This window comes from Equus caballus, chromosome 10, assembly GCF_041296265.1.
Source record: "Equus caballus isolate H_3958 breed thoroughbred chromosome 10, TB-T2T, whole genome shotgun sequence".
NCBI classification, from domain to species: domain Eukaryota; kingdom Metazoa; phylum Chordata; class Mammalia; order Perissodactyla; family Equidae; genus Equus; species Equus caballus.
Window position 1 is genome coordinate 67,616,892 of NC_091693.1, and position 14,634 is coordinate 67,631,525.

The following is a 14,634-nucleotide window of genomic DNA, read 5'->3' on the forward strand; positions in this document are numbered from 1 at the left end:
AATACCATATCCAGCAAAACTCTCCTGCAAAAAACAAAGGAGAATCAAGTGAGGAAGGAAAATCGAAGAAATCAAGATATTCCCAAATACAAAAACTGAGAGAATTCATCAATAGCAGATCTTCTCTACAAAAAAATACTAAGGGTAGACCTTCAGTTAAAATGAAAGAACTATAGAGAGTAACTCAAATCCACACAAAAAGTAAAGAGCACTGGGAAAGGTAACAACACAGTGAAAGAGTAAAGACAGCATAAACATATTTTTATCATGACTCTTTTTTTCTTCTGTATGATTTAAAAGACAACTGCATAAAGCAATAATTATAAAACTGTGTTAGAGTGCTTATGACAAAGATGCTTAGCCACTATGCAATAACATCCATGCTGAACTTGTGTCAAAATCCCTACCATGTTGGAGGCTAAATTGCTTGGGTAGCGATAAAATACTATTCAATCTACAAACTCTGCATGCTTTCTAAAGTTCTATTAAGTAAACTCTCAATAAAACTATGAAAACTGTGAATGACTTTAAGAGTTAAGCTTTTCCAGCTTCTGCACAGCAAAAGAGACAATCAACAAAATGAAAAGGCAACCTACTGAGAGAAAATATTCGCAAGCCATATATCTGATAAAGAGTAAATATCTAAAATACATCAAGAATTCATACAACTCAATAGCAAAAAATAATAATAATCCAATTAAAAAATGGGCAGAGGAACTGAATAGACATTTTTCCAAAGAAGACATAGAAATGGGCAACAGTTACATGAAAAGTTGCTCAACATCACTAATCATCAAGGAAAGCAAATCAAAACCACAATGAAATATCACCTCATAACTGTTAGAATGGCTTTTATCAAAAGACAAGAGATAACCAAGTGCTGACAAGGATGTGGAGAAATTAGAATCCATGGATTCCTCAGCAGATAGAAGTCTCTGTTTCTGAAAGGACACCTCCAACAGGGTTTTCACTTCCTAATAATCAACACCTTAAATTTCAGCTATTTACCCAATTAACTCATGGAAGGTGAACTAATGTTATACTAAATTATGGTACTCTAAAATATTGCACAACAATGATACTCATACTGGTTGAGATAACATTTAAGAATTTAGGGAGTTAAAAATGACTTATCAAATGTTTATTCTGGTAGGGTGCTACAAATACTGCTTTATAATTAATGGAAAACTGCCAAATTGAAATTTCTTAGATAAATTTATATTCTAAAGCAAACTTAGGATCATGCTACTGCTAGTAGAATTTTTTTTTGTCCGTTTATTCACTTATTTACTCAACAAACATTTATGGGGCACCTGCTATATGCCAAGTACTATGCTAGGAACAGGGGATAAAAAGACAAGGTCTCCACCCCTCAAAGTGTGCACACTCTAGTGAGAAGCTCTCATTCTGAAATAAAAGAATTTATGACTAGAAGGGATCTTATAGTTCCCTTATTTCACAAATAAGCAAACTGGGACTCATAGCTAATTTAGCACTCAAACACTCAGGTCTGCAGATTTCCTGCCTCGTGTTCTTTGCACCACCCTTTTTCCGACTAAAGAGTGATGATGGAGTGCTTCCACATGAGTGAAGCAGAAACACGGAACTGTAGACAATACATATAATGGTTACCAAATTAGAAATATGTAAAGGAAATGGATGATATAAATATTTAACAATTTAAAGACAGAAATCCCTATGAGAGGTGATTTCATAATAAAGTCCCAATTAGAAACTAAAGAACTAAAGTAAGAAACTGAAGAACTAAAATAAGGTAATATAACAGTAAGCCTTCTAAGACATAATTATGGTTTTGCCTGTTTACTGATCTGTAAAATGGGGATATTAAAAGCACTTATTTCATATGATTGTTGTGAAAATTAAATTAATTAATACTTGAAAGCATTTAGTAAGCCTTGTACCTAGCATATACTCAGTAAATGTTAGGTATTCTTATGGACAATCCTTTCTTTCCTTTTTTTTTTTTTTGGCTAAGGACGTTCAGCCCTGAATTAACATCTGTTGCCAATCTTCCTCTTTTTTTGCATGAGGAAGATTAGCCCCAAGCTAACGTCTGTGCTAATCTTCCTCCACTTTATATGTGGGTCGCCACCACAGCATGGCTGACAAGTGGTGTAGGTGCACACCCAGGATTCAAACCTAAAAACCCTGGCCAGTGAAGTGGAGTGCACTGAACTTAACCACTACGCTGCAGGGTCAGCCCAGGACAATCTTCTCTTAAATCCACAAGTGTGTCATATAAAGACAAAAAAAGGGAATGATCTATTTTTAAGGTAGTATTATTATGGTCTTATTTTTCTAACAACTAGTAAAATCTAACACTGAAACATGTATTTCAGAAAAAATATTTAATATGCATAATATCTAACAGTATCACTCCTTTCTCTATAAAGACATATATCAGTCCTAAAATTATAGGAAAAATAGACATTAATTAAATCATTAATTTAAATTAATTAAATCATCATTTAGTTCAGTATTCCTCAGCTTATAAATCCTAAACATTAAGAGAATGTTCAAAGATGACTTTCAAGTAATTAAAAAGTTTATGCAACTTTTCTTGTCTTACATGAAATATCCTTAAACTAATTAACATCTTCCAAATAACCATGCATCATGTACATTAATGAAACTATTTTATATTAATGTCAGTCATTATCCAGTATCAACAACAAAATAAATAACATATTAATATCCACTTACTGCAATCTCTCTACAAGCCGACATGGATATTCCTGTGCCTTCAATTTGCTTCAATGCATACTCCTTTTCATCTTTTCTGCACATGAACAAAAAAAAATTATTTTTTCCTACACATTACTTTCATATTCAAAATTATAACTACAAAAACAATGAAAATGCACTAGTGTCTCAGTGATATGTAAATAGTCTCACTATGCATGCACTGTTTATTATTTCTAATAATATTTCAACCACAGAAATATGACATCCCAAAAGAAATTCCTGTCACAATGAAAACATCAGACAGAGCCAAAACACAAAATTTGAAATTAAAACAGAACAGGATACTAAACACAGCATTAGTTTCAAAAAGAAAACAAGCATAAATATAAACTTAAGCATCTTGCAAGATAACTCTACTCCTGTCTTAATTATCTGGAATCTACAAAAGCATTCTGTTATAAACATTAACTACAAAAATAAATGACAGATGTAAACTCCTACATTCATTTAAAGTAATTTCATAATAAAAGAAGCACTTAATAGGAGGCAGGAGCTATAGAAGAATGTCAACCCACTGGGACACCCTAGTTCTCACCTACGACAGGGGACACTCAAAAGCCCCAAGACCTCAAACAAAAGTCTTGGAAAGACTTCAAGACACCAACATCTCATTTTCAAGAACTCTAGGAAAAACCCAGTCATCACATTGAATTTCCCAAATAATGGATGCAGGATTAGGAATTCTAGGAAACCTCAGTACTTATCAGGGTGCTTAACCAAGAGAAGACAGTAGCTCAATAATAGCGAAACAGTCCATAAAAACAGTAATGTATCAGATGAGTGGCTAGGGCAACACAGTATCCTCAGGGTACTGACACCAGAACTAGCCACACCAAGGTGCCAGCTCAGTGTCACAAATGTGGTTCATATTTCGAGTTGTTCTGATAAGAGGAGTATAATCCATCCCTCAGAGTTTTGTCTTTGATTATATTAGAGCCTCAGCAAGGTATCACCATGTCATGATGGTTTTGTCAAATGATAGTACCTAAGGATGTCATTTTCCATGCCTTTTGAAGATCTTCACAATCATCTATGTTACGGGCAAATAAGTGAGTTAAGGTTACTTTCTCCCATAACTAGTTTGAAAATTATATCCATTTTTCTTCCAATACACGGCATTCAGGAAATAATTAAGCAGCACTTTGACAAACAGAAAATGCACCAGATATGTCAACAGGATATCAATTATTGAAATGATAATCATGAAGGTCATTAGAAACATGGAAAATGTTTACCATATACTAGTGAGAAAATATACAGATTATACCATATAAAAATATACATACATCTGGACATAAGTTGATGATATAAAAAATGAAAAACAGTTGTGTTAAGATGTAGGTAGTTATGTTAACAAACTTTAGTGCTAATATTATATTGTCTTTTAAATTAGAAACAGAGAGAAAAAGGAAATACCCAAAACAATTTGACCTTCTGAAAATAGTCACCTACTGAAACAACCTTTAGTATTTTCAAAGTAATATCTTAGGCATGTTTTAAAGAGCAAAGTCAAAAATAGGGAAAGCTTAAATGATCATTTTTTCCTTTTTCTCTATCCTGTTTCCTCTAAACTTAAAACGAGGCTTTTTTCAGACCACCCAGAAGCCACTAAGAAGTACGAGGAGTAGGTGACTGAACGTAATTAAAGCCAAATGTCTCCCCACCTTAAAAGTACATGTGAGCATGTGTCTGAAACACTTGTGCCTGAGATGATTAACACATGCTTACAATGTAAATTTCACACATTTAATAATTAACTACCAGGTATCTATTACTAAGCATTTGAATTTTAAAAATTCTTAAAACAAAATTATATAAGCTTTCTGGAAAAATTTTCATATGAAATAATTTTTTTGACAGAAATATTTCAATCTCCAGTTGCCCTAAATGAAGTGCTCCAGAAGCTCATGTAATTGCATAGTTTTATTTTTAATACTGTAAAGAATATTACACAATCTGGATAGGTTATAGTTGCTATGGAAACTATAAGATTTTTGCAGTAAGTCAAAAAGTGCAAAATTAACACATCACATTAATGACTTTTGAATTTCACATCCAGGCTGTCAAAGGAATTTGAAAGCTTGAGCAGAACAGACTGAAGCATAGGCATCTTACTCTGGATTCCATGGGTAGGATCTAGGAACAAACCCAGTAGTTATTTCACTTAATAAGTTTAAATATAACTTCCATCTGCTAAATTAATAAAATACTCAAAGATCTGCAAACTTAAGATTTATTTGCAGCTTTTACATTAAAAATGAATCAAAGCATCATTCTTATTTCTCTTGTATATTAACTGTCTGATGATAAGTGATGATGTGGCACCTCTGAGGTTCACCGTATGAAGAAGTGGCAGAATCCCAGAGGACATATGGGACTTTCACCACTGTACTATGTCAGTGCCAATCTTTGGTCAGATGCCAATACCTTAGTTATGAAAACTAAAGATGTGCCCTTTCCCATGACATCCACAAATATTTCAATGACTAGCACACGGGCAGGGAAGCTTTATCACTCTCAAACCGTGTGAGTGTCCCTCTCCCAGAGTCCCTCCAAATGGTAGTGACAATTCATACCCCACAGCGTATATGTCTCAGGCACACATAATATTAAGCATTGTAAAGATCTAATTTGTTTTACGTGACAAGGCTGAAAAGCAGGTGAACTTGGCCTACGCTGCTATGATAGCCTGGCTTTTAGAGGCAGTTTAGGTCTTCCTTAAAACTATTTTATTTCTAAATTACTTTTATTTCTAAATAAAAATAGTTTATTATTTACTACAATAAAGACAGACAAAGCAATTCTAAAGCTTCAGGGAAACTGCTTTCTAAATTTTAGTACATATTAGTTACTAAGGTCAGAGCATATTGAAAATTGCATATTGAGAACAATCAGAAGAGTTTACTAAATAAAACCAGGAGAATTAAAAATACATATATTTGAAGTATAAATATGGATATGTTTAATATAGAATTTTTTTTCAATTTAAAGACATTTCTCCTATATGTCTATAATGTGTATCAAAACCATGCAGGCTTCACTCAGCAGTCACAAAGAAAAACAATTGTTCAACAGGAACATTATATAACAACAAAATAGAAAAATACACTTGGCAGAGACTGTGAGTCTATTATGTTTTCCACCTGAGATACGATGTTCTGGAAAACTCCTGACGCAAGTAATTCTATAGATAGCAGAAAAAATAAGAAGCATATATTTGTGCAAATTCTAGAAATCATTGCCTTAAAATGAAAGCTCTGTCCCAGGCAGAAAACCAGGCTCACTGGTAGAACTTAAAGGTAATTCCAGGAGGAATTTTTCAAGCCTAAAGAAGAAAGTTCAGGAGGAACATCTCTTGAATGAAATATTAGGAACTGGTTTAATGAAAAAAACAGTCTTACATCTTTCAATAATGTTCAAATTTGTGCCCAGCTTCAAATCACTTTTAGCAAGGTGAAGCACCATTCAGCATCCTGCATGCACAAGTACAGGTGCATAGAGCCTGTATAGGTAAGGTCTGGCCCAAACCCCATTTGTTGTAATCATAATTAGACAGGCCCAAGGCTTCTTGGCTCCTATAAATAATATTAATAGGTGTCCAGATCAGCCCTTGGCCATCTTTGGCCCCAAGGATCTATGAAAGACAAAAAATTTAGAAGGATCTTTTAAGAAAAGCTGAGGGAATTCAAGCTCAAGCAAGCTGAGGGAAACATTTTAGTCTTCAGACTAATAGGGTTAAAATCCATTTTTGTTTCTAAGGAAAACCGAAGAGGCTTATTATTTTATTTTACATAAACAACAAACTACTCAGTAACTATTTTATGTCCCAACACTGAGCCAAACTCTGAGGATGAACACATTAGAGACTGGCTACCCTAGATAGCACAGAGTTCACAATCCACCTGGAAAGAGATTCTGGGCAAGAGGCAAATATAAACAAATAACTCTGATATGATTCCCTCTGTATCCAAGTAGCATGCATAATAGGTACAGAGAGCATGAGACTAGTATTTCTTTCAGAGCTTTAAGGAGAGTAACTACACGAGTAGTTACTTTGTAGTAACTTTGTACTTTGTAGTAGTTGTTGCCTTTAAAGGAGGGGCTCCTCAGGCAAAGAAGTGATGAGGGTCAGAGAATTCCAGGCAGAAGTATGGCATGAGAAAAATACCAGAGGCACATTCAGGAAATTGCTGGTATTCGATATGGCTGGAAGCTGGGGGCATGATGACAAGGGGCAAGAGATGAGGTTAGAAAAGCAAAGGGAAGGGACCATGTTAGTTCTGCAAAGAAGCTTGTGCTTCATATATAAACAGAGTAGAAGGAAAGGTTTTTAGAACTGAGATGGTACATTAACAGATCTTTGCTCAGAAAGATAACTGTGGTAACGACAAACTGGTGGCAGAGCAAACATTGGGCAGGTTGCGTCAAACGGCCAAATAAGAGGAGATGAAGGACCAGATTAGAATGGGCTAGAATTAGTGGCAGAGGAGAACAAATCTGGATTCAAAAGACATTTCTAAGTCAGAACTGACAGAATTTAGTAACTAATTTGACTCTGCAGGCGAAGGAAAGGAAGACTCTGAAGATGATGAAGTTTCCACTTTGTCTAATTGTGCGAATGATAACACCATTAATCAGAGAAAAGATGACATGAATAAATGGAGACCAGGAAACAAAACTTTTTTCTAAAGGCAATGAAAGTTACATGTGAAGATTAATCTTCTTAGGAAGGACTGAGATGAGAGATGTGAAAAACAATTAGGAGGTCACTGCAATGTAAGTGTGAGAAGGTGAGAAGCTAGATTAGTATAAGAGAATGTTATCTCCTCAAGGGCCTTAAGATAACCCTGTTACAACCTCCTCATTTTAACGATGAAGAAGCTAGGCCAGCAGCTGGAAGCAGAGCTGAGATGAAATCTGCCAATTTCAAGCTCAACATTCTCCATAACAGAGTGGTAACAGTAGGACTGAAGAAAAGAAGGAACACTTGTGACAGTCATTTTAAAACAGAAATTGGTAGGGCCAAATGAATAAATAATGAAGATTAAGAAGGCTGAATGACAGACAAGTCTGAAGCTCTGAGCTGGTTGATGGGAAAGATGAAACCATTGAGAACAGGAGTTGGGTCAGATCTCAAAAGTTTCTTTAGCTCATAAATGATTCTTTTAGATTGAAAGAAACTCCAACCAAAATTAAAAATATCTGAGAAGTTCAAAAAGGAAATGTTCGAAAGATGTTTCCTGAGGGCCTACCATAGTAGTTTCAGACTGAAAGGACTTGAGCCTACAGATGTGATATTGGCTTGAAAGAAGTAGCACATAGACAAAACGACTTTTTGGTGTCCAGGAAAGAATTTAAGGCAAGAAGAAAAGAAGGGAGGGAGACAAAGAGAGAGAGAGGAAAAGACGAAAGACAGAACAATTTCTGAACACTTCTCTCTCACATCCCTTAAGAAGACAGACAATTCTATGAATTCATCCTTTAAGCATTCTTTTCCAAACCTTAAGAGTAGAATGAAATAATGAAATCATCAGAAATATAGTATCCAAGATGCTACAGTATTACCAGTTTTTATAACTACGTGTCACCAATAAGACATTCTTCAAACAATATGACACCTGAATCTAGCCAATGATTTCTTCTTCAAGAAGAATGCTAGCATAAATCAATGTTACATCCCTTTCCTTTAATATTTGATGATTTGGCTAAGCAGATTAAAAGGTTTCCACGTCACACAGAAAAATAAGAAAAAAACAATATGGAATAAAAATTTGGAAAAACAAAAACCCAAAAAGGTCATTTAGTTTTACATTGGTATTATTCTGAATTATTCACTATCATGAACTCAATATTCAGCCAGCCTAGTAGTCATGATTCCTTATTTGGGAACTCTTTATTATCTAATACCATATATTTTTAAATTTTTTATCATGAAATTTTCCAAAAATGAAACAAAAACATAAAATAAATGAGAGTGATACCTATGTGTCTATCACACAGCTTCAACAATTACCAACACATGGACAGTCTTATGTCCACTGCCTCCCCTTTTCTTGATTATTTTGGAACAAAATCCAGACATCATATCATTTCATTTGTGTTAAGCAGTTCATCTCCATAACATTTTTAATTATCAGGAATTTTTTTGGCTTAAATGATAATGGTCCTTTAAAATAATTCTGAAATATTAAAAATCTTCTAACACAAGATACTGTTATTATTTTGTATTCTCCTTATTAATAAACAACGTCAAATACTAGCAACTTCTTTATGCTTTCATCTATCAAATATTTCATCTACTCATTCTCTATCACTAAAATACAGTAATAGTCTCTCTTTCTCAGTAGTCTCCCTTGCAACATGGAAATCTGACAAGAGTTTATCTTTCTGTCTTCGTTCTTGAAAAAGACTGCCTTTAGGGGCCGGCCCCATGGCCGAGTGGTTGGGTTCGCGCACTCTGCTTCGGCGGCCCAAGGTTTCACTGGTTCGAATCCTAGGCGTGGACATGGCACCACTCGTTGGGCCATGCTGGGGCGGTGTCTCACATGACACAACTAGAAGGACCCGAAACAAAAAAAAAATACACTACTATGTACCGGGGGGCTTTGGGAGAAAAAGGAAAAATTAAATCTTTAAAAAAAAAAGAAAAAGACTGCCTTTATTTAGTCACTTTTCTTAAAAACTGATTAATATATCTCTTTCTCTAAAAAACAATCTTCGTTTTACACTATTTCTTTCATTTAGAATTCCAGTTCAGATAAACATTTACTATATTACAGGCTCTAAAATGATAAAATTTCAGAAACTCTTATTATGGCAAATTCTTATTGCTCAGAAGTGATTTTAACTAAAAGAAAGATATCTGCAGTAATGCTTTAAGATTTCAGGCATCAAAAGTATTGTTTAAAACAAACAATTCAGGACTGTATTACAGAGAAAGTAATCATTAGCAAATATTTAGTGTAAACCAATTTTTTATATAAAACATTATCTTCCTTTGAGAATTCATGAATCTCAAGTCAGGCTTACTTGCTACAGAAGATGAAATAACAAGTAATACCAGACATTCCTTTCAGAAATATTTTACTAAGCAGGTGCTGTGTGCCAGGCATCGTGCTGGGCTCTAGGAAGAGTAGGAAGAACAAGATGATCCTTTCCCTTGTGAACCTTTACACAGAGACACACAAGCAATGGACACAATCTGATAAGCACTATAACAGATGTCTTCGCAAAGTACATCAGATAAAGAATGGAAAGAAGGGTTTGGTCTGATGGACGGAGTAGATAGAAAGGGCTATCAGGTAAATAACTTTCAAAGGGAATATCCCAGTGGATGAGAGATGAGCAAGATTTCATTAAGCAAAGAAGAGGGGGTGGGGCCTTATGGACACCAGAAACATATGGACAAAGCCTGAAGATTAAAATCCATACCATATGGGCCAGCCTGGTGGTGCAGCAGTTAAGTGCGCACATTCCGCTTCAGCGGCCCAGGGTTTGCCAGTTTGGATCCCAGGTGTGGACATGGCACCACTTGGCATGCCATGCTGCGGTAGGCATCCCACATATAAAGAAAGTAGAGGAAGATGGGCACGGATGTTAGCTCAGGGCCAATCTTCCTCAGCAAAAAGAGGAGGATTGGCAGCAGTTAGCTCAGGGCTAATCTTCCTCAAAAAAAAAAATCCGTATTCATACACCAGAAATGTACACAATGTTATAAACCGAGATAACCTCAATAAAAGAACTTTTTTTTAAATAGGAACTGGTAGGCACTCGATAAATTTATTGAATAAATGAATGAAATAAATGAATCTTAACAATAAAAATATTCACGCTATATTCAAAAAATTAGCAGAAGACAAATACAGCTAGAACACAAGATGAAGTAACACATGAAAAGAGCAAAGAAGATGGAATTAGCATAATCTTGTATGGTATGCTAAAAAGCTGGCATTTTTCCTTATAATGGGAAGCCATCAGAGGTTTCCAAGCAAGAGAAACATATGATCAAACAGGTATTCTCAATAAGCAAATAGTACGCAGGATGGATCAGAGGATTTAAAACCAGAGGTAGGGAGACCATTGTAAAAGTTCTGAAAAGGGTTGATGAGGACCAAAATTAGAGTAAATATAATAAGACTAGAGGGAATGTATTCAAGAGGCACTCCAGAGACAGGCTTAGCTATTGTGGCCAAATGTATTGCAGGCATTAAAAAAATATTTGATGAATAAATGTGTATGTACATGTGTGTACATGCATATAAAAGAGAGCTAAGCCGATAGCTAAAGAGGAAAACGAAGACGACTGAGGTTTCTGGCCAGCGTGTGGCCTCCATGAAATTAAGGCCATTTACATTACCCTTTCCACATACCACCCCCACCAAAAAGAACGATACTGACAATGAACAAGTTTGCAGGTACAGAATAAATTCACTTGAATATGTTGATTTTAAAGTGGCTAATGGATAGCCAGAAGAAGATGAACAATAGGAAATAAATGGAAGTTAGAAAGTAGAATTTAGAAAAGAAAACATCACTATACAGGCAGCTGTTAAAACCAAAGAAGTAAATGTGATCGCAAAGAGAAAGACCACAGAAGAAAAAAAGAGCTGAAGACGGTGGCCAGTGCTCTTTCACATCATGGCATCTACCTAATGTGAATATTTGTACTGTATACAAGAAAAAACTGACAGCGTTCACGGGCAGTGGTGAGGGACCCACAGGCTTCCACTGCCCAAAACCTCACTGCTGGCCAAAGAACTCAGAGGATTGATAATAGGACCCATAACCCATTCACAGCACCCATGCCACGGGGGTTGGGAAGCCCTTCTCTAGTAAATGCCACCCTTCAATAGGCTGCAGAAGGAGAAACTTTTAAAAGTCCTTGATAATAGGCAAATGTAGATGTGAGACACTCTACAAGAAAATTGGCCTGGATCCTAAAAAGGAAAAAAAAAGAGCGTAGAGAGTCTACTCAAGAAATAAAACAACCAAATACTGTGCATGAAAACCTTGACTAGATTGTGGTTCAAATAGAAAACAGCTATAAAAGTTTATGTGTAGGACACCTGCAGAAATTTGAATATAGACTAGATATTACATGATATAATTTTATGATGGTTATTTAATTTTTTAACTTTTATTTTATTGATTATCTTCAATATAGGAAAATGGTATTGTTGCTATGCAGGAGAATACCCTTATTCTTAGGAGACATAGGGTCATGTATTTTGAGGTGGCAGGTCATGACACTGGCAACTTAATTTCAAATGGTTCAATGACAACAAAAAACACATTTATATATATACAGAGTGAGAGATAAAGCAAATATAGAAAAATGGTAACAATAGTTAAATCTAGGTGGAGGGCATGTGGGCATTCATTGTTCTAGAGTTTGAACTTTTCTGCTTTTACAAAATTTAATTTAAAAAAAAATTGAGACGCCGGCCCTGTGGCCCAGTGGTTAAGTCGCACACTCCACTTTGGGAGACCAGGGTTCACCAGTTCGGATCCTGGGTGCCAACCTAGTACTGCTCATTAGGCCATGTTGTGGAGGCATCCCACATGAAGAAGTAGAATGACTTACAAACTAGACAACTATGTACTGGGGCTTTGGGGGAGGAAAAAAAAAGAGGAAGATTGGCAACAGATGTTAGCTGAGGGTCAATCTTCCTTACCAAAAAAAGTGGGCTCTGCAGCAAAAAAAAAAAAAATTGAGGAGAGAAGTAACTAATAAGCATCAGTTAGAGAGTTAACAGAAAAACAATAAGAAAGTTGTATACAAAAGCCAAAAAACAGGGGCTGGCCCCGTGGCCGAGTGGTTAAGTTCGCGCGCTCCGCTGCAGGCAGCCCAGTGTTTCGTCAGTTCGAATCCTGGGCGCGGACATGGCACTGCTCATCAGACCACGCTGAGGCAGCGTCCCACATGCCACAACTAGAAGAACCCACAACGAAGAATACACAACTATGTACCGAGGGGCTTTGGGGAGAAAAAGGAAAAAATAAAATCTTTAAAAAAAGCCAAAAAACTGGCATTAAAAGGTAGGTGAGTGGGATAGCCCCAGTGGCATAATGGTTAAGTTCATACACTCCACTTCAGTGGCCAAGGGTTCACAGGTGCAGACCCTACACACTACTAATCAAGACATGCTGTGGCAGTGTCCCACATACAATATAGAAGACTAGCATGGATGTTAGCTCAGAGACAATCTTCCTCAAGCAAAAAGAAGATTGGCAACAAGGATTAGCTCAGGGCCAAAAGGTAGGTGGGCAAAAGCATCAAAGACAGAAGCCAAGGCAAACAGGAGAGAATGGAAAAGAGTTTATCACATTTGACAGCTGCTGGTGTTTTGCAAGAGCAGCACCAGTAGAGCAAGCACTCGGTTCAAAGCTCTCTCAAGGATGGTCTTATGGGGGATCGGAATTGGCCACCCCAAAATGTCTCTCTCTGGCTTGATTATTTTTAAGAACAAAAGACTCTGAAAGAAACTTTGACCACCCCCCACACACACACACAACTGCCTAAAAGAATCTAAAATAGAAAGGCCTGTTCCAGGAAGGAGCTAACACCATAAGGATTACTGTAGTGTAACGTAAAACGTATCTCTCAGGTCACATTGTCTGTAGTTGGTCCATTTGCATTTCCATCTCCATGTAAATTGCCTTCCACCCCCTTGAAGTCCTAAACCACTACCCCAACATCCTCCTTTGTCTTTAGGTGAAGATGATATTTAAGCTGGCAGCTGAGCCATTTTGGCGAGTTACTCAGTTGTCCTGGGTCTCTCCCATGTATACATGTTATAAAGCTTTGTTTGATTTTCTCCTGTTATTTTGTCTCTTGTGAATTTAATTCGTAACCAAGCCAGAAGGACCTAGAGAGGGTAGGGGAACTCTCTTCCTCCCCTACAGTACCATACTCTCTTTTGTTATTACAATTACTTATAATTGACTCATGGTTTTTTCCCCCAACTCCAAATGAGGAAGGAAATTGACTATCTTACTCATTTCGGTATACTCCTTGGGAGCCAACAAAGTGCCTTGCAAATAGTAGAAACTAAACATTTGTTGCATTGAAATAAATCTGTTTATTAGTCTTGATCAACTTAAATATTTGCAGAATAGAAAATGTGGAAAATTCTCTTTTAAAAATGTATATTCTAAAGATAAAAATAAAGTATTCTGGGGGCTGGTCTGGTGGCGCAGCGGTTAAGTTCGCATGTCCCCCTTCTCGGTGGCCCAGGGTTTGCCAGTTCGAATCCTGGGTATGGACATGGCACAGCTTGGCAAAAGCCGCGCTGTGACAGGTGTCCCACATATAAAGTAGAGGAAGATGGGCATAGATGTTAGCTCAGGGCCAGTCTTCCTCAGCACAAAGAGGAGGATTGGCAGTAGTTAGCTCAGGGCTAATCTTCCTCAAAAATAAATAAATAAATAAATAAAGTATTCTGGAAAATAAAACTAAAATGACAGTAATAATCAAATACCAATATTTTATTGGAAAAGTAATCATATCCAAAAATTCACCAGAAAGCAACCATCTCCTTTTAGGAAGGAAGGAGAAAAATATAAATGTTTTGTCATTCTCAAATCTAGCACTGTCAGATCAGACAAAACTGGATCAACAATCTGCTCCTTAGGTACATTTTCAGATTTCAGTCTTCATGAAATCATCTCAACTCATAAGTATCAGTGAAAAACAAATACTCAAAAGAAATTAATATTCAAGTGGTCAAAATCAACACTTAAAATTTAAATATACATGCTTTTCACCATACTACTGAAGGGTCTACCAAACCTAGACCACTGAGGAATCATTGTCTGATAAAATTTAGGTTTTGCATATTTTTCCTAGCTGATCTTAATTACTTTGAT

The 14,634-nt window shown here is 36.2% G+C and overlaps 1 protein-coding gene across 6 annotated transcripts in view; it reads right to left on the reverse strand.

Annotated features, from left to right (window-relative positions):
• Positions 1–14,634, reverse strand: part of CDK19 (cyclin dependent kinase 19) — a 162,614-nt gene that overhangs the window by 107,678 nt on the left and 40,302 nt on the right. For 5 of the 6 annotated variants that reach the window (XM_023650922.2, XM_023650926.2, XM_023650921.2 and 2 more), the window contains one exon: positions 2,725–2,800. The exons of the other annotated variant lie outside the window; for it this stretch is intronic. In XM_023650922.2, the coding sequence (XP_023506690.1) occupies positions 2,725–2,800 (76 nt within the window). The remainder of the gene's footprint in view (positions 1–2,724; positions 2,801–14,634) is intronic. 6 annotated transcript variants of the gene reach the window in all.